This window comes from Drosophila virilis, chromosome 5, assembly GCF_030788295.1.
Source record: "Drosophila virilis strain 15010-1051.87 chromosome 5, Dvir_AGI_RSII-ME, whole genome shotgun sequence".
NCBI classification, from domain to species: Eukaryota; Metazoa; Arthropoda; class Insecta; order Diptera; family Drosophilidae; genus Drosophila; species Drosophila virilis.
Window position 1 is genome coordinate 3,702,828 of NC_091547.1, and position 18,122 is coordinate 3,720,949.

An 18,122-nucleotide genomic window follows, 5' to 3' on the forward strand; every position below is an offset into this window, starting at 1 on the left:
GCAAAAGTTACAAGCAGAAAAGACGAAAAAAAAAAAAAAACCAGTTGAGCAAATCTTCTGGCTGTCTCTCTGGCTTGGGTGCGCTCTCTCGATTGGAAAATCCCCGCGTATTTTTAAATGTAATTACCTTAAGGAAAATATGCGCTACCCTGCGCGTAACCATTCGGTTTTCACAATACTCTGGCTACAGGTTTTTCAATTGCCAACGGGGCGTAGCCGTTATGAATGCAAATTCGCCACGATTTGCATTTGATGCACGTGCGGTCCTCCACGGCCAACTAACTAACCGAACTAGCTGAGTCAGCCGGAGAATGTCGAAGAATAAGAAAAACCAGCTGTATGATGCTTATTTTTAGAAATTAAATTCAATATCAGCTCCTCGATTTCCTGCTATTCACAAACGACGTCAAATGCCATAGCCGCCTGTTGACATTTTTATGCAGCCATTAGATATATTAGTCGACATTTATTCTCTCTGGTTACTAAATGCATTTCCTTAACCATTCATAAGAGTTCTACATAAATTGTAGCGCGAGAACTAATTAAATATTCCAAAATCTAAATGGAAGATAAAACCAGGCAACGAGACCTCACACGACCCTCGTCTCGTCTCGTCGCGACTCGACTCGACTCGAATCGAATGTTTTGCTTAATTATGTAAAAGCGAGTTATGTATGCATTTCATATCATATCAGACATATATACTCACACACACACACACCCACAGGCAACTCTGACCTAATTGCACGGCTAAATGTGTAAACATAATTTACTCCAATTAAAGCCAATGACGTCTTCTCGGCCTAAGTGTGCAGTGCCACGCCTCTCCCCAGCACGAACCGCCTACTCTGTCAGGCACATGCCGCAGTCCGTACCGAAATTGGGGCAAGAGTTACGAGTCGGGAACTGGAGTACGTGTACACAGAACAGAGCTGATATCAGACTGAGCACCATAAAATGCAATCAATAAATTTGTAAAATTCTGGAGCTTCGGAACGGGTTGTGTTAATTACCCCAGGCACCAGGTGGAAGTAGCAGAAGAAGTACAAAGAGGAAAAACATTAAAAAAAAAAATAAAAATAAAAAAAAATTGAGAAAATAGTAGTTAACCTGATGGTTGAAGTGCACTTGCATAGCTGGGGGAAAAATTGTAAAAATGCGATATGCATCAATTTTGTATTATCTTCCTTTTTTGTCATCTCTGTCATATTTTGTAAGTTGACCGACAGTTGAATGATTATAAAAGCTGTCTTTAAATGCAGCAAAACGAGCGAGTGAAATGTTAAATGAACTCATTACAGTCATGGTCAAAATAATAGGCAAGCTGTTAACCATTTATAATGCCTGCCTTTGGCATGCCTCAATCAACATACCACATATGGTCGCTCCATTAAGCTCTTACAATATTTGAGTATCAATATAATTATGAATGCATGCATCGTTACAAATCATTGCACAACTCTATAAATATTTAGCCTTTGTTATTTTATGGGCACGAGGCGTATAAATAATATTAAATACACATTAAATTCGAATACAATTAACTGTTCCTTCAGTCAGTTGTCGGCCATTAAATGCATTACTGTGTGCACTAAATTCAAATGAACATTTATCGGCTGGGTCAGACAAATAATGCACGACTGTCAGATGCCCTGCACAAATAGGCGTACATATATAAATATGAGCATGTGAAAGCGAATGCGAATGTGATTCGGTAGCTGAATTGATAACAACTTAATGGGCAGGGTCAGGGCCAAGGTCACGCTGTGGCACAAGTACATGCATGCATGTTGCCACAATTTGTATGCAACATGTTGTTGTTGTTGCCGTTGCTGTTGCTGCTGATCAACCACAAAGCAATTTGTTGGCAACACATACTCAAAGCCACAACTGCCGGCGCAGTCGCAGTCGCAGTCGCAGTCGCAGTTGCCGCTGCAGTCGCACTTAATTAATTTGCGTGTTAAGTCAGTCGAGCATTAAACTGACAGTCGGACAGACGAACAGACGGACAGACTGAAGGACTGACTGGCCGGGCAGTGGGCACAGTGGGAGCCACTCGAGCAACAACTGGTCGACAAGAAAAGGCGCGAAAAGCTTTGCGCTTGCGCGACGGCCAACTTTGTCATTTGTGCAACGTCAGCCGCAGCCCCCCCCCCCCCCCCCCCCCTACTCCTTTCTATAGCCTCACTGCCCGCTTCACTTCGCCCTGCATCTGGATCTGCAGCTCTGTCAGAGTCGGCGGCTGCGCTGCAGTTGTTGTTGTTGGCGTTGCTTACAACAAAATCGCATTAAATTACACGTTTGCCGCACGATTTAATTTTGCATATGAATACGTATGTGTGCATGTGTGCATATATGTGCATATAATTACGGCAATAAATCAGAAAGCGTATTTGCATTCACAATATTTACACTTGTCCCTCAACAGCGCCCGGTCAAAACTGGCTGCGCGGGCGGACAAGTTGCAACAATGGCAACCAGCCGACTGCCAGAGTTGTCGCAGTTCATGACTGCCAGAATGTGCTGTAGAAGTCAGTTGCTTGCATGTGCTACCAGCATTTTTTTTTTTTTTTGCATTTGCAGCGACATTTTCTTGAACTGCTGCCAATTAGCCTGCCAAAGTAATGAAATTAGAACGTGTTATTATTTTTTCATGCGTATTTTAGCCAGTTGGGCGTGCTGCAAGCGTGTGCAGTTCATATTTCACAGGAAAAGTTTGTTCCTGCGGCATAGGGCTTGCGTGCCACAGCTGCATATGTATGCACACATGCACTTACATATATATATAGAACTGTCCATAAATATAATTGAATATGTATAAGTACATAACTGGCTGAGCGAACAATGTTTTTGTCTTGCGTCTTAACGAGCTTGTTGAAAGTTGTTCCAACTGGCCGCAACTCGTATGCTGCACGCTGCACGCTGCACGCTGCACGCTGCATGCTGCGAGCTCATCTGTCAACTTGCCTCATAGAAGATCATAACTGCCCCAAGTATGTGGCCCTCTTGGCAACAGCTCGGCTCTCGACTCGGCTGGACCGCATCCGGAGTTGCATCAATTAAAGCGACATAAAAGTTCTAGGGAAACTATAATTTTCATGCAACTTAATCACAGCGGCATTTTGTGAAAGCCCATAAATCCGGGGCCAAGCTGAACAGCTCTAGCAATTCCCAGTCCGACTCATACTTAGACTCATAGTCATAGTCATAGTCATAGTTGTTGTTGTTGTGCTTATGCGTTTAGCTGCATTTATAGAAATTGCCCGGACCCCAAAAGTGGACAGCCTCGCACTGACAGCAGCCCAGCCAGGGGGGGAGTTAGGGATCGGTGGCGGGTGGAAGGGAAGGGGGCGGCTGTGACGGTAATCGCCGTTTAAATTTGTTCTTCGTGATGCAATCATTTTGATGAGCATCCGATGCAGCAGCCACATTGGAACTCATTCGAACTGGTTCCAGTCCTGGCCTCCATCTCGTCTCTCCCTCTCTCTTTCTCTCTCACTCTTTGCCGCGCTGCACGTACGTTAGGCGCCATAATGGGTTAAGCTTAGCACACAATCGCACACACTTACACACACTTGCATGCACACCCACACAACACAGACATTTGGCCAAATGCTCGCACTGAGGTCAGCTACGCTTTTGGCCATTGTTCTGTGCGCTTTTTGGGTTGGTCTCTGGCCAACTGCGCCGCCAGCCAAAAGAGTGCCATTCTGTGTGTGTCTGCGATTGAGAAAGGGTATATGCAGTTTGTTATGACACTCACGAGTGCACTTAAGTGCGCCTAGAAAGTATAGTTAAGTACTGTCCAAATACAAAGTAAGTAGGGTATGGGAATGTTAAGAGATGCCTGTCGCACGATTACACCTCGGCATTATTGACTTTATATAAGAAATTTTAGAAAACTGTCTAATAGATAGATAAATATGCAATATCTATATTTTATATTTCTGCAAAATGAAGGAAGCTTGTTTTTAATTTGTAATCTTAAAAACGGATCTCTTTATGATAAAGCAGCGAAAATTTGCGCAAAATATTTGTGTGAATATTTTTTGTTAATTATCCAATTGCTTAGTTATTTGTTAACTATAAATACATTCTTCTCTCAAAGTTATTTGCAAGAGTATATCAAAGTTTCGGCCTCAACATTTTGTTGCTCTCATTTTTGGTGGTCTCTTTGGGCTGCGTGTTTTTTTTTTATTGATCTAAATTTAAGGTTGTAAATTCGTTAGCTGAGCGTTTCCTTATCGCCAGCATTCCGAAATGTAAGCCCTGGCTTAAGCGCAAGCCTAATGATTGCGGTGCCCAGCCTCTTTAGCATTTGGTTTTCAAGTCCAGTAGAGTGCGGGCCCGTGTCCAGCCTGCAGCTTGGCCAATTGCTATAATTTTGTTTGGCTCCGACTGCGGCCCGATGCCCGATGCCAAATGCTAATGTTTAGATTTAAATAAACAAGCTGGCAGCCAAGTTTGTTAACCCGCCGCCTAATGAGCCCAACAGATTTGCGGCAATCATGTGGAATGGCCGTTAGAATTGCAATCAGTTAACGCCTAATTGAGGCGTTGGCTGGCCACGCCCAGCGGCATGCAACGCCTGTGCATACATATGTACATATATATACATTTTATGTACATGGAATTTTAGACACGATTAGCCGGCAGAACTAGATGTACTTTGTATTATTTTATGCTTTTTGTTTTCGTGTCAATATATCAAAATGCGGAACCCGTTCATTATAACGCCGCCAACTGACGTGCAAACATGGGCCAAGAGCAACAACAATATAAAAAAAAAATCGAGAGCAGCAACAACAACAACAACAACAACAATGTTGCAGACACAATATAATAATGATGAATTGCGGTATTATCGCACGGTAATACCCTGGCCTAGGCACAGCTAACAAACAAAAACAACATCAATTCCCTGCGAGTAAAAAAACTGGAGCAGCCGCACGAACATTGGAAAGTGCAGCATGGGCCCGGGCTCAGGCCAAGAGCCAAAAACTAAATTGGCAGACAGAGCCAGAGACACGAAGGTCTTGCCACACACAAGTCTGAGGCATGCGGCACGTACTCAGAATGCATCGACAGCACAGCAAATGAAACTAGGAATTGTAACTAGAATTTTATGCGCCGACTCTCTTCACGGCAAGCGTTGATGATTTATTTAAATTTCAAAGAACCAGCAATATGGGCGACACGTAGTGCTGGCCAATTTCCGCGACAACTTAATTGAATTAGGCCCTGAGAAACTCTGCACAGACACCGCGGCGTATACGCAATGCGAATATGCCGCAGCCCCAAATCGCACTCTTTTGCAGTTGCAGCTTGGTGCGGCACACCCAAAAATAAAACGAACAACAACAAGGCGTTGTTGCACTTTAACATTTTGCCACAGTTTCGAAGATTTTGCGCAATTAAAGCTGGAGCTGTAACTGCGACAGCAACGCCCAAGAGCAAGGCAAAGCCATTGGCTGGGGCAACGGCCCAAAAAGGCGGCTCGCCAATGTGCATCCGAGCGGACTGCAATTGCATTTGACATTTAGACAAACAGCAAAGGCAGCTGGCAAACTGGCAGCTAGCGAGTTGGCTAACTGGCAACTCTCAACTGGCAACTGGCGGAGAGCAAAAGCAATTTAAAAGCTGCAGGGATTTGGCCATAACTGTATTAAGGCCGCTGAGATTGAGGCCTGACTCGCTGCCGCACCTTTGGCGGCCTGTCAAACTGGCCACTCAGTCGGTTAGAGATGCTCGCGTGTTCGATAGCACGAAGCACAAACTTCAACTGGAGTTGAATATCAATATCTTCGCTATCTTCTATCTAGATTCGGCATCTTTGCTTAAGAAATGTTACCTTGTTGGTGTGTTTTAGATATCTTGCCGTCTTGGGCAACAAAAATTGTTTTTAAAATTGTAATTAAATTTCCACCAATGGCAGCTAAGTTATATAGCGATTCGATTTGGTCAGTTCTGATATAACAGAAGCACGGACCATGTAAAGTTTCATGACAATGACTTGAAGGCCGAGGGACTTGTTCGACTAGAAACAGGCAGTCGCCTATTGACACTGATCATGAGGATATAGCGTATGGGATCGGAGGCGACTCTTTATATTTTCATGATGAAATTATAATATAATTGTAAAAGTAGGTCATCTTTTCCACGTTTAATCGTGCTAACTCGTGTTTTTCGTGATATCGCATAGCCAATGTCCACGCCAAATTCGTTCTCTCAACACGAATACATCGACTGCTGTTGTGTCACGCGCCCCGCTCTATGGTCTAAAAAGAAACCAGCAACTGTTGCTGCTGCTATTGCTGCTGTTGCTGCTGTGACCGGCAACAGTTTTGACAATTTAGCAGCAACTTCTGACTATTTGTATAATTGGCATTTCTAATTTATCAAATCTTCAAAATGCGCCGACGTCAACGAAGCGCATTGGGAATCGCCCCGCTGACCATTATGGGAGTTGGTAGCTGGCCGCAAAATTCACGATCAGCAGCGGATTCTTGTACTTTGTGGCCAGTTGAGCGTGAGTAATCAGAAAGTCAAGCGCATTGCATAAGTATAGAAAAAAGTGTGTACAATAATGAAACTGGTTTGGGCGGTCGGAATGGGCATAGATACAGATACAGCAGCATAAAGAGACGAAGCGAGAGCTGGAGCTAGAGCTTGAGCTTGAGATACAATTGCAGCTAGACGCTGCTGCTCTAGTGGAACCAGTGTTGCCATAATGCTTGTCATAAATTCTCCAAATTACCCAACACGTCGCGCAATGTCGCGCTGCTTATATAGTTGGCCTAGGCCCGGCCCGGTCATTTGGCAACTTGTATCCGAGTATCCGAGTATCTGTATCTGAGTATCTGAGACTTGGCAACTTGGTCGCTGATTGCGAATTGTGTGACAGCGTGTTGTGTGTGTGCGCTAAATTGAGTTTATGTACTCCGCAGCCGGCACTTGCTTAAAGGATTAATTGTGCAGGCGCAGCTCAAGGCGCCTGATTGACTGCGCATGCGCACAATCAACCGAGCACAGCTTTTTTGTCAACTGATACCCTGTGATTTGAGAGTGGCAGCCAATAAAAAGCGGCGGACATGTTGTGCAAGTTAACCCCTCGGTTCAAATCAATTGAAGTCGGACCTCAATTAATAATGTCCAGTTAAAAGTTCGCTTATGCTTTTATTTTTAACTTTTTCGAACTTACGCCATCAACAAAATGCTTGTACATAAAAATCTGCAATTCTACAGAACTAATAGACCATGTCATGCATACAATAATCATAATGAGTTTTTATGCTTTGTATACGATCTGGGGTGAGACTGTGAGTTGTGTGCCAAGTCGTGTTTGCACACGTTACTAACTTGGTCTAAAGCATTACTTTAACAAATTGCCTAAGTTTATGGGCCAGCATTTTCGTAACATTTGTTGCGGCCACTTCAAGGGGTCCCAAAAGCTCGCCAGAGCCCGGTAGAGACCTTTTTCTTTTGTAGGCAGTAGCTCAAGTTCCTAGCCAAGGCCCACGCGCCTATCCAAAAGCCACAAGCTGAAGGCCTGCCAAGCGGAACGCTTTACCGTTGCTCAAGCTTTGGTTGTTGTTGTTGTTGTTGCTGTTGTTGGCCTTTTGCATGTGGGCAACACACATTAAAGCGGCGTGTTCATACTTGGCTACCATGTATCCATCCATATTCATGCGCATTACGCACATTTGCGTAACAGATTCAAGTGCACGATACTGGAGAGTTGAGAGTCTCAAGTGCGCGGCGAGCACATCCGAACAACCAGTCATCAGCAAACTGTTTATACCCTAGAGCCAGTTAACATTTGTGCAGAGTATAAACATTTGTGCTTATATGTGAAACGGGCAGAGGGAGAGGCAGACATCTGAGAATTGCAGAGAAAGGCGACGCACTAGTAAGAGCTAAAGCTGTCTGTGAAGATCGTCAATCTACATTTAAGACTTATTTAAGGCTCTGACTTTTATATTTGTTGCCTCCAGATTCTTAAATATATAAAATCTAGAGAGAGAAACTTTACCTAAAGGGCTTTAAAGTATTAAAATGAGATTAAAAGCTTTTAACAGCTATTCGAATAATTCGTTAATCTTTTTTAAGTCTGTCATATTTCTCAGATTCGTTCAGACTATATATTTTGTATACTTATCAATATGCAAGTCATACAAAATACTATACTCCATATTATTATTTTAGCTTAGATTCATTATCTTCTACAGGGTAACTGCTAGTCAGGCATCTACGCGCGCAATTAACTTGTTTCTTTTTTTTTTTTGAAAAACTCTTGTTGTTGCTGTTCTCATGTTGTTAATACACATTTAGATTTATGTGTTTATGTGTTCGTTGTTGCTGTTGTTGTTGTCAGCATTACGCAGCAATTCCAAGTTTTTCAAGTGCTTACAAAAACTTTGAAACTCTGAAATTTTGTTTCATTTCTCAACTCTCAACCGTGTGGTGCCGAGCAGGTAATGAGAGTGTACACAAAAAGCCTCAAACCGGTTCTCATTGTGCCAAAGCGTTTTAACCAATTTAAAATTAACTGTGTTTTGATTAATACACTATTATTGAGCGCTGCATGTGGCTATAAATTAGTTTTTGTGCATGACTGTGTGAGTGTGTGTGCGTGTGTGTGTCTGTGTGTTGGGGAGTGTATAAATCGAGTCGGCGTTAAACTTCTAATGAATATGTTAAATGACGGTTGCAACAATCGATGGTAGCTGTGGCAGCAACTGGCTACGCTTTAAGCTAAAATTCGAGTTATTTATGGGCAGTTTGCAAAGCTAATTGGCCTAATTATTGCTGCGGCCTAAACACTGCAAACTTCAGCAGCAGCAGGAGCAGCAGCAGACGATAAATTGCAGAGTAAGCGACGCGCTGCAACTGCAATTCACACTTCCGCAATTGCAGGCAGCAACAGCAGCATTTGAGTTGGTTTCTTTCTGCCATGTACCTTCGACTGGCCTTAACGGCAAACAACAAAGGCTGAGACAAAACACACAGCAGCAGGCGGCAGACGGCAGTTGGCCAGGCCAGAATCGCGGCACCCAAGCGTTAGCTCATCGAGACGACAAACATCAGCTGTGGCCTGCAGTATGTCTGCCAAGATCGTGACTAATTACATGCGACATAAAAGCCAAAAGGAAAGGAGTCAAAGTCGAGTCGAGCCAAGCAGGCTCTCCCATACGTAATTGTTGCCACATACAACAAAAAAGCCTCTCGTCAATGTCCGACTAGCAGGTACCCTAAGCAGAGACAGGCCTGGCTAGATCAACTCAGTTCGTTCAGTTGACTTGATTGAGAGTATGTATGTAGGCCTCCTTCTGCCTGTTGCAAACATTTGAACAAAACCAATTTACCCTTTTTTAGCGCATTTTCAATGGGTTCAGTGCATAAAAAAGACGGAGCTGCTGCAAAAGTAAATGCAATTGCCAAACAACAGGCGCAACAACAACAAAGTCTGCCTGTAATTGGCAGGCAGCAAGTCGAACTCTCGGCCATATATTCCGCCAGTCTTGACAATTCAATAAAACTGCGACAGTTAGACAGCTACCGAAGCTGCCACAGCCGCAGCCGCAGCTCAGGTTGCCAGTTGCAAGCTGGGTGCATCCTAATTATGCCGTTGTGTTTATGTGATGGGGCATTGTCAAATTTGAGAGAGGTAGGGGGGCAGCGTCAGGCTTTGGCTAGCTAATGAAACAGCGCGCTTTATGGGCGAAAGTTGTCAAGTGGCAGCAACAGTTGCTGCAGCAGTTGCAGTTGCATTTACAGTTAAGCCCAAAAAGTTTAGCTGCCAACTGTGGCAACTAATTGAATTCCACTTGGCTAACAAATTTGCATGGCCCCCCGTCCCTCCTTCTGCACATAAGGCTCATTACGTCTGCCCCTGCCACATCTGCCAGATCCGTGTAGAAATCTGTGTAGCGTAGTTTGAAACAATTTATGTATTTTTAGCTGCAACACAAGCTGCATGGCTGTTGCCGCTGCTGCTGGCATTTCTTAGCTGTTTCTGGTTCTCATCTCGAACGCCCACTAGCGTGCGCCATCTGCTCTGCTCTACGCCTGCTGACTGCTGCCTGCTGCCTGGCCACACGAAAATAGCGCAAAGTAGTGCATCAATAAACAATAACAATGCTGCCACAAAACAGGAAAAACGCCAAATATACTCGGTGCAGCAATAGCTAGCCAAGATCTACAACAAGTCCAACCCCAGAAACCATGGCCAGGCCACATGTGCGGATGCTGCGGATGTTGCAACTGCCGCTGGCAGCCGACAGTTTACAGTCCAGGAGCTGCTCCAGCGCTCTAGAGCTGTGCCATGTAACAGGCGCTGCTTGTCAATACAAAAAAAAAAGAAACGAATAAAGAAAACTAGATCGGTTGAAGCTGCACGTCGAAGATGAAATACTCTTATAGATATATCACAGATGCTTAGTAAGAATAGAGAAAGACGCAATTGAGGCGCTTGCTCTAGTTAACACAAAAACCTAAAGAGTTTTCCATGCACAATCTGTATATTAGATTTCTTCTTTGAGGTTGATAGGATGTGGCTATCTCGGTACTCGACCGATACGCACATATTCCTGACTTAAGCTTTAATACCGACAGATGAACTAAGGGAACTAGCTTTATGCTACATGCTGCTACTTTATTGCGAATTAGAGCGACCCTTGGAAAGGGTATACAACAAAACCCGGTTGAAAATAAAGCAAAGTGAGGCGCAACATGTGCAAGTTGCAGTGGCCCGCGGCAAAGTGAAAGAAATCGCCGCCAATAGCGGAAATATTAGCCTTCTGCTTGGCTGCCAAACTGCGCGCAAGCTGCGGCTAACTGCAGCAAAAAGAAGCCCATAAAAAATACAGCCCAGATGATGATAATAATGAAGAAGCAGAAGTGGGTGTGGAAGTGGGAGTGGGAGTGGGAGGAGGAGTGCGCAGCATGAGGAGCAGACAATGTGTTTATTATTGCTTTTGAGACCTGGCGAAATGCACGCAGATATTTGGCCCAAATGATCGCACGCTATTTGCGCATATTAAAACCAATTTTATTAGTTGACCAAAAATAATATTATGAATGCTTTAATTGCCTTAATTGTTAAAAATCGAGAATAGCAACTGATTCAGTGCCTGTGAAATGTGTGCGTTCATCTTTTAGGTAAATCTCTTGTCTTAATATTTGTATAGCCTAGCAGAGGATATGCCAATTTTGTAAGGCATGAGCTAAAATCTGGCATACTTTTGATTAATGCACATATTTAACAGGGTTCACATTTAATATATATATGAATTTTAAATTGCTTGACAATATTCTGTTTCATTATAAAATAATTGAATTGCATTTGGAAGTATGTAGAAATCATTTAGGGTTGCCTTTTTGGCATGCAACTCACTTCCGGCATCATTTCTAGCCTTTGGCTAACAAGAAATTCCCCAAAATATGCTCAATTGGATGCCAACCCCATTATCGTTTAACCGTTACTGGTGCTCATCATGGTCATGATGTCCTAATCCAATTGTCGCTGAAAGGCAGAGCCCAGAACCAGCGACCGGTAACCATGTTAGAAGTCAACATGGCACATGCCTTGACAGAACAACAGCAACAACAATTCGATTGTGTTAAATCAAATGAAGCGTAATTTTTACTCAATTTATGTGGCAAACTGCAGCCTTGGCTGAGAGGGAGGTAGAGAAGGGGGCGGCAGCAGAGTGCCAGTTACACCAGTTAGTAACCCCAATCCCCGTGGAACGCTTAGGCTGTCAATTCAGCAGCCCAACTGCCACGCCCCCGCTGCACACACTTATGAACTGACAACAGCCATTGGGGGTTGTTGCTTTGACTTTGACGTGGATTTTGATGTGGCTGTGAATTCGGCTTTGGCTTTGGCTTTGGCTTTGGCTTTGGCTTTGGCTCCGGCCTCGGGTACATCATATTTCTATTAATGACTTGCATATTTATGAGCTGCAGACCCACGCTGGAAAGTGAGTGCAAACAGGCTGATTTTAATAATAAACAAACATAAATACAAATAGGCATTAAATGTGTAACATTTGTTTGACTTGCTGCTCGCCCGCCAGCGCATTTCTTGGCCAAGTCCTAAGCTATTTTGGTGGCCAAGAATTTCTTTGACTTTGACTTCATTTGCGCCGCGGGCTCAACACAAACATTTAACTGGAATTCAGCAGCGAGTCGTCGCACATTTTCGAATTAAAAGTCATACTAAAAGGCGTAATAAACACGGAAAGGGGTTGGGCCTGGGGGTAGGGTGCAGGAATTACAGCAGATTGTTTAAGGTAGGATGAAGAGGCGGGGGTTGGGGGCAACTAGCGAGTTGCCTTTGATGTGGCTGTGGGATTTGGTAACATCAACATGTGGCTGTGCTGTCTAACGACGCGTAGAAAGTCTTTAAATAAACAACACAGCCGGAAAGGAAGTTGCCAAACAACAGCAGCAACAACAACAACAACAACAACAACTATTAGGAGTATGAGCATTTGCATATGGCATCTATTTCTCTTTCTTTTTTTTTTTGGCACACAACAGTTTCAGCCGCGAGTGTAACGACCCACAGTACGCCATTAAATGGACGAAAAGCTAAAAAGGCATATATAAGAACTTTCACGCCAAATGCCACCGACTGTGCAATACTCTGTTTCGTCTTCTTTGTGCGGCTTAGTTACTCTTTTGTCGTTTGTTGAGGAATTAATATTTAACTATCTTGCTAGATGGAGACTTGTGTACCCTAGCTAATATACCCCTTTACAGAGTATGCAAAAAGTACACTCTGCCAGTACTCGTTGAATTTTTTTTTATTATTATGGCAGCTACTTCTGTGTGGCCATTGCCGTTGTGGTCTATTCGCAGAGCAACTGGTTCCCACATCAAGTCGGGCGACACAACAATGGGCATATCAAAGTCATGCGACCCGCTAATAGCCGCCCATAATGAAGTGCTAAGCAATATGATGAGGCGGACGGGTTGCTAATGAAAATGCCAACTGGCATGTCAAGATAGCAACTACACCTGGGCCAAGCAATACGGCTAATAGACCCAGCTCCAACTCAGCCCATTAAACGCATTGCCGCAATGCTCTCCGTCTCCAGATAACATCGCTAAATTGTTGATAATGCCACGCAATTAAATAGAAGCAACGGCAAATGCGTAAATGCTACTCAAGGTAAATGAACTTTAAACAAATTGTAATTGAGATCGGAAATGCCAGAGCTTCTATTTAACTAGCAATTGGGATCGGAAATGCCCAGACGTCTAATGTCTTTATACTATCACTTGCTTGTGACTAGCATAACCTGAGACTAAACTGAATATAGGCCTACTTTACGCATTTCCCTGACCCTAATTTACTGATTATTAAGTGGAATCATCTTTTCAAAAGATCTCCATTATGACGTGTCTTAAAACTAATCTGTAATAATATCTGAAAAATGTCTTAAAAAAATATCTTACTTTTATAAAAGGATCGTGAATCTTAGATATACTCATGAGAAATCAAATTTTCTCCGACATCTGCCACATTATATGTCGAAAACAAGGCAGTTCTTGGTAGACGACAAATTTTAGGGTTCGAACCCCCGTCTAGAGTAGCATAGTCTTAGCTAGTCAAGAAGTAGGCAGATAGCTTGTTACCATGTTCTTAGAATAATAACCAATTTTACATATGTTCCAATGCATTAACTTGACTAAGCGCTGCGCCCCTTCCTCCACCCCCCACTTGACAACACTTGAAATCGCAATGCCGTAACAGCCAAAAAATTGGAAAACAGCCACCGTCGCGACGGCTCGAAAAAGCCCGAACAGCTGAGTCGCCAACCCTGCCAGGCAAGGGCTAACGAATGGAATTAGGAAATCTTGGTAAATTCAACAAATCATGTTAAAACCGACCCAAAGCAAGACAAGGGCCCACGTTGCCGGCGGGCAGGCGTAACTGTTTATACCGCTCTCTGGTTTTGGCTGTTTTGAAAACTGTGCGGTTAATGGGTGGATCGAGTGGGGAGATGTGTGTGTGTGTGTGTGTGTGTGTGGGCGTCAACATTATCAGGGGTTGCAAATGGATGACAGTCGGTCGCTTGGTTAACAATCAAAGAATTGCCAGACAGACGGCAATGGGCATCAAGTTTATATAATTATTTTTATGCCATAACTGAGGAGTGTGCCGAGGTGTGCATGCCAGCGTGTGTGTATGTGTGTGTGTGTGTGTGCATCTCCTGGGATGTGAATAGACCTTTGGCTGGCTGCTTTTCAGCCATTTGAGCTGCTAACTATATTCATAATGCAATGAATAAATTTAATTATGAATGTCAAATGTCATTTGTTGCTTCGCTAATGTGTTGCTAGCAACATGTTGCTAGAAGTCGCTGACATGTTGCTAGCTGCATTTTAATTAAAATCTACAAAGTGTAATGTATCCAGTGGATACCCCATAAGCTAAAGGCTCTAACGGATATTGTGTGCGGCTATTGAAGTGTCGTTGAATGTGCCGCTGCCCGTCACCCACACCCTTTGCCTATGTTTCTTGTCACTGTGCATATTTGTTGTTGTTTGTTGTTTGTTGTTGTTATAGCCAGCCGGGGCATGGAATGTTTTCCGTCTGCAGGGTTGATTTGGCAAACGACGCAATTTGTTGTCAGCGACAGCAACAATAACACGTGGAATGGCGGACTTCCCCCATGGTGGGTAGCCAGCGGGTAGTATGAGCTATTTGCACATTAAATACCGTCACCCGTTGCCCGTTTGCCCGAGCCGAGCTTTCACTTTCGTTGGCAGTGTTTCCTATTCCCTGGGCGCTCGTAAGTGTTGCCAAGCTGATTGTTTTTACGAGTGCATTGCATACTTTGCGGCGCCCGAGGGTGGACTCGACGTACAGTTGAGCCACGCTGCAAAAGAAACTTACCCGCTAATTGCTGACAAAAGCTCAAAGCCGGAAAGCTTCCGGTGCAGATGTAGAAGCATATGAAATCGTTAAATTTTACGATCGCTGCCGCGTCTGGCGCCGTACAACCACCACCCCGAAGGGCTGGTGGGCTGATGGGCTGGTCGGCTTGGGCTGTTGTCCGGCAGCTACCACCCAAGTTGGCACAGTTGTGCGCTCAGCTGCTCGACAGACACGTGTTCAAATTACCGTGAAGACGCTTAGGGGTGAATTCTACAGAACCAAAAATTCAAATCGAGTGAGTGAATTAAAAAAGAAAACCTGGGCAATAAAGAGAGCAGCGCAGCAGAGAGAACCCAAAGCGAACACACGTGCGGCTAGAAGAGAGCGCCTGTATTGCTCTCACTCTCTCTCTCCCCTTCTCGTTCTTTCACTTGAAATATTTGTTGCAAAATATGAGCATACGTTCGAGCGTTCACTTCCTTCCTTCCTTTTGCTATTTGTGATTGCGTTGTGTTTTTGGGGGTTCGACCTGGCAATGTGTGCGTGTGCGAGTGTGTGTGCGAGAGAGAGAGAGTGTGAGTGAGTGGCCGTAAAAGGTTGTGCTCCTTGTGCATGAGCACAAGTGTGAGTGAGTGAGTTCACGGGGATCGTGCCTTCAGACTTGTGTGAACGGCCACGCACAGTGGTTCACGCGCGATTTGAATGTCCGCAGAATTATGCGGCGAAAGCGAATAGCTTAACACAAGGTAGCCCAAATATTATTCCAGATTTTATTTAATCGGCAATTTAAGCATATTCTATATGCAACTGTGAAAAATATGTGGAAAATGATTCGACCAGCACATATTGAAAGATCTTCACACTTATCATAATTTATGCAAAATAATGACTATATTCATATTCTGTAAATCCAAATGAACTTTGAAAGGAAATCTTTAGCTTTAATGAAATAAACTTGTAGATATTTCCATCTATGGTGATGCTCATTTTTTTTTATCATTTACCACTGTGCAAAACACTTTCGAGTTACGTTCAAGAGCTTAAAAGGTGAACACTCACAGACATTCAGCCAGAGCGTTGCCCGCCAACAGCCGCCCCTTCTGACCAGGTCTTTGGCTACATAATTTCAACAATATGCGTGCATTGAGCACAACACCTCCCTGCCGTGCACTCCCAAACCACCCAACCACCCAAACCCCTCGAAATGCACACGAAAACGAAATCAGACGTAAAAACATTAAATTACAAACCCTTATTTTACACACTAAAAAAAAAAGAATGAAAGAAAAAGCCGGCAAAGCGAAGGCGAACGAAAACCGAGACACAAAACTGAAACTGAAACTGAAACAGCGAAACGTGCCAGGACCACGGACCAAGGACCAAGGACGCGGCACAACAAAGGGGCGACTCGAGTCGAGCTCTGTGCCACAAGGGATGCAAACGCAAATGCCAGATATTAACCCCGCTCTGCACGTAAGAGTGTATGTGTGTCTGTGTGTGTGTGTGTGTGTGCGAGTGTGTGTGACTGTGTGTGTGTATTTGTTGTTGCGTTCTGCTTTTGTGCGATGTGTTTTCGCCGTGCTTGTCAATTTTTCGTGCCAAAACAAACGCAACGAACATTTTCGCCGATTAGAAAGAAACAATTCGTGAGTGCAACGTGAGCGCCGCGCGCCGCTGCCAGCCCAAACAGAGCGCTGTCACAACGCTGATAATATTAATAAAAATAACAAAATTTCTATAATTGTTAACAAAAAAAAAAAAAAAAACAACTGTGCTAAAACCCAACACAAATTCTTAGGAAAAATATATAAAATAATAGTTTTATTCTAAGGAAATCTCCCGGCATAGTTCAAGCAGCAGTCGAGTTGCGTCTTGTTATTGTTTTGCTGCTGCTTCCTCTTCTCGCAATAGTTCTTTGTGTCTGTGCCAGTGTGTGTGTGTGTGTGTGTGTGTGTGTATCTGTGACTCAGCGCAAATGGCTGTGCGCGTCTTTGTTTACCTTGCCACATCTGAGCGCCGCTGCCACTAGTAAATGCAGCGCCAAAAACCGCAGCTCTGGAGTTGACAATGAGCGATTCCATTGATAATTTACATGCCGATAATAGCAATAACAATAATAATAGCAACAACATTGCTGCTGCTGCCAATAACGATGGCGACTCCGATGTGGAGGTCATCGAGGGCATGGAGCTGCTCGAAGGCAACTATCAAGTGCTGCGCCAATGGGTGCCACCCGCGCCCAACTATTGGGATGCACCGCCCAAGGCGATAATCAAATCGGCTGAAGTGAGGTAAATAAACAAAATTATTCGAAACTTTCAAATACGCCAAGCAACAACAACGGTTGCAACTGCAACATTCAAAAACATGCCGCAAATGCGGCAGCCTGCTGGCGATTTGGTCGTGTAAAATAAAAAGCGCAGTTTTTATACCCTGCACTGAATGTAAATAGAGGAAGGTAGTCTTGTGGCAGGCAATGGGAGTCTATAATCTAAAAATAAAAATATATATTAAATATATATATTGAACGAGCGATTTACAATAGCTCGCCTTCAGTAATTATGGCGAAATGTGAAAAATATAGGTAAATCGCTGGATATAAAATATAAATAATCAAAATAGAGAGGACTGAAAGAGATGCATCTAGAAAAAAAAGAGGAGGAGAGAACGCAGTGAGTTTTTGTAGATCAATTATGGGGTCCACTCAGCTCTTAACACATCTACTTTGTTTTCAAATCGGACTACTATATCATATTGTTCCTATTGGAAGCTAACCTAGTCACATGTCTGAAGCGTATTTAATATTCTGCTTGCTAGCAAATTTATATTAAACTTACCTTTTCTCTATGCGTCGATGCAGACTAAGCTTATCTTAACCCGACCCTACAGGGCATCTCCTAGTCGATCAACGCCAAGTGCCTTGGCTTATTTAACTGGGCATTCAATATGTTTTAATTAAGTGCCACAATTTGACAGCACATTCCACTAGTGACTGCACAAATTGCACAGCAATTAAATCGAGTCAACTCGAACCGAACCCGAATCCGAATCGAACTCGATTTTAAACTCGATCGCCCTGGCGGGCATTAGGCGTCTTACGTCTAACGGTACCGCTCAATAAAAGTGCAGTTATTTGTAACGCACTTTTTGTGGCCACAATTGCCAATTGGCAACTGGTTAGTGGCCACTGGCCACTGGCAATTTGATGCTCAATGGATTTGGCCTCGCG

The 18,122-nt window shown here is 43.7% G+C and overlaps 1 protein-coding gene across 2 annotated transcripts in view; it reads left to right on the forward strand.

The window, feature by feature from the left end:
- Positions 1-18,122, forward strand: part of pk (prickle) — a 70,601-nt gene that overhangs the window by 10,542 nt on the left and 41,937 nt on the right. Inside the window, exon 1 of one of the 2 annotated variants that reach the window (XM_070210404.1) lies at positions 16,541-17,184. The exons of the other annotated variant lie outside the window; for it this stretch is intronic. Within the exon in view, the coding sequence (XP_070066505.1) occupies positions 16,961-17,184 (224 nt within the window). The 5' untranslated portion in view covers positions 16,541-16,960. Of the gene's footprint in view, positions 1-16,540; positions 17,185-18,122 lie in introns of those variants that run through there. 2 annotated transcript variants of the gene reach the window in all.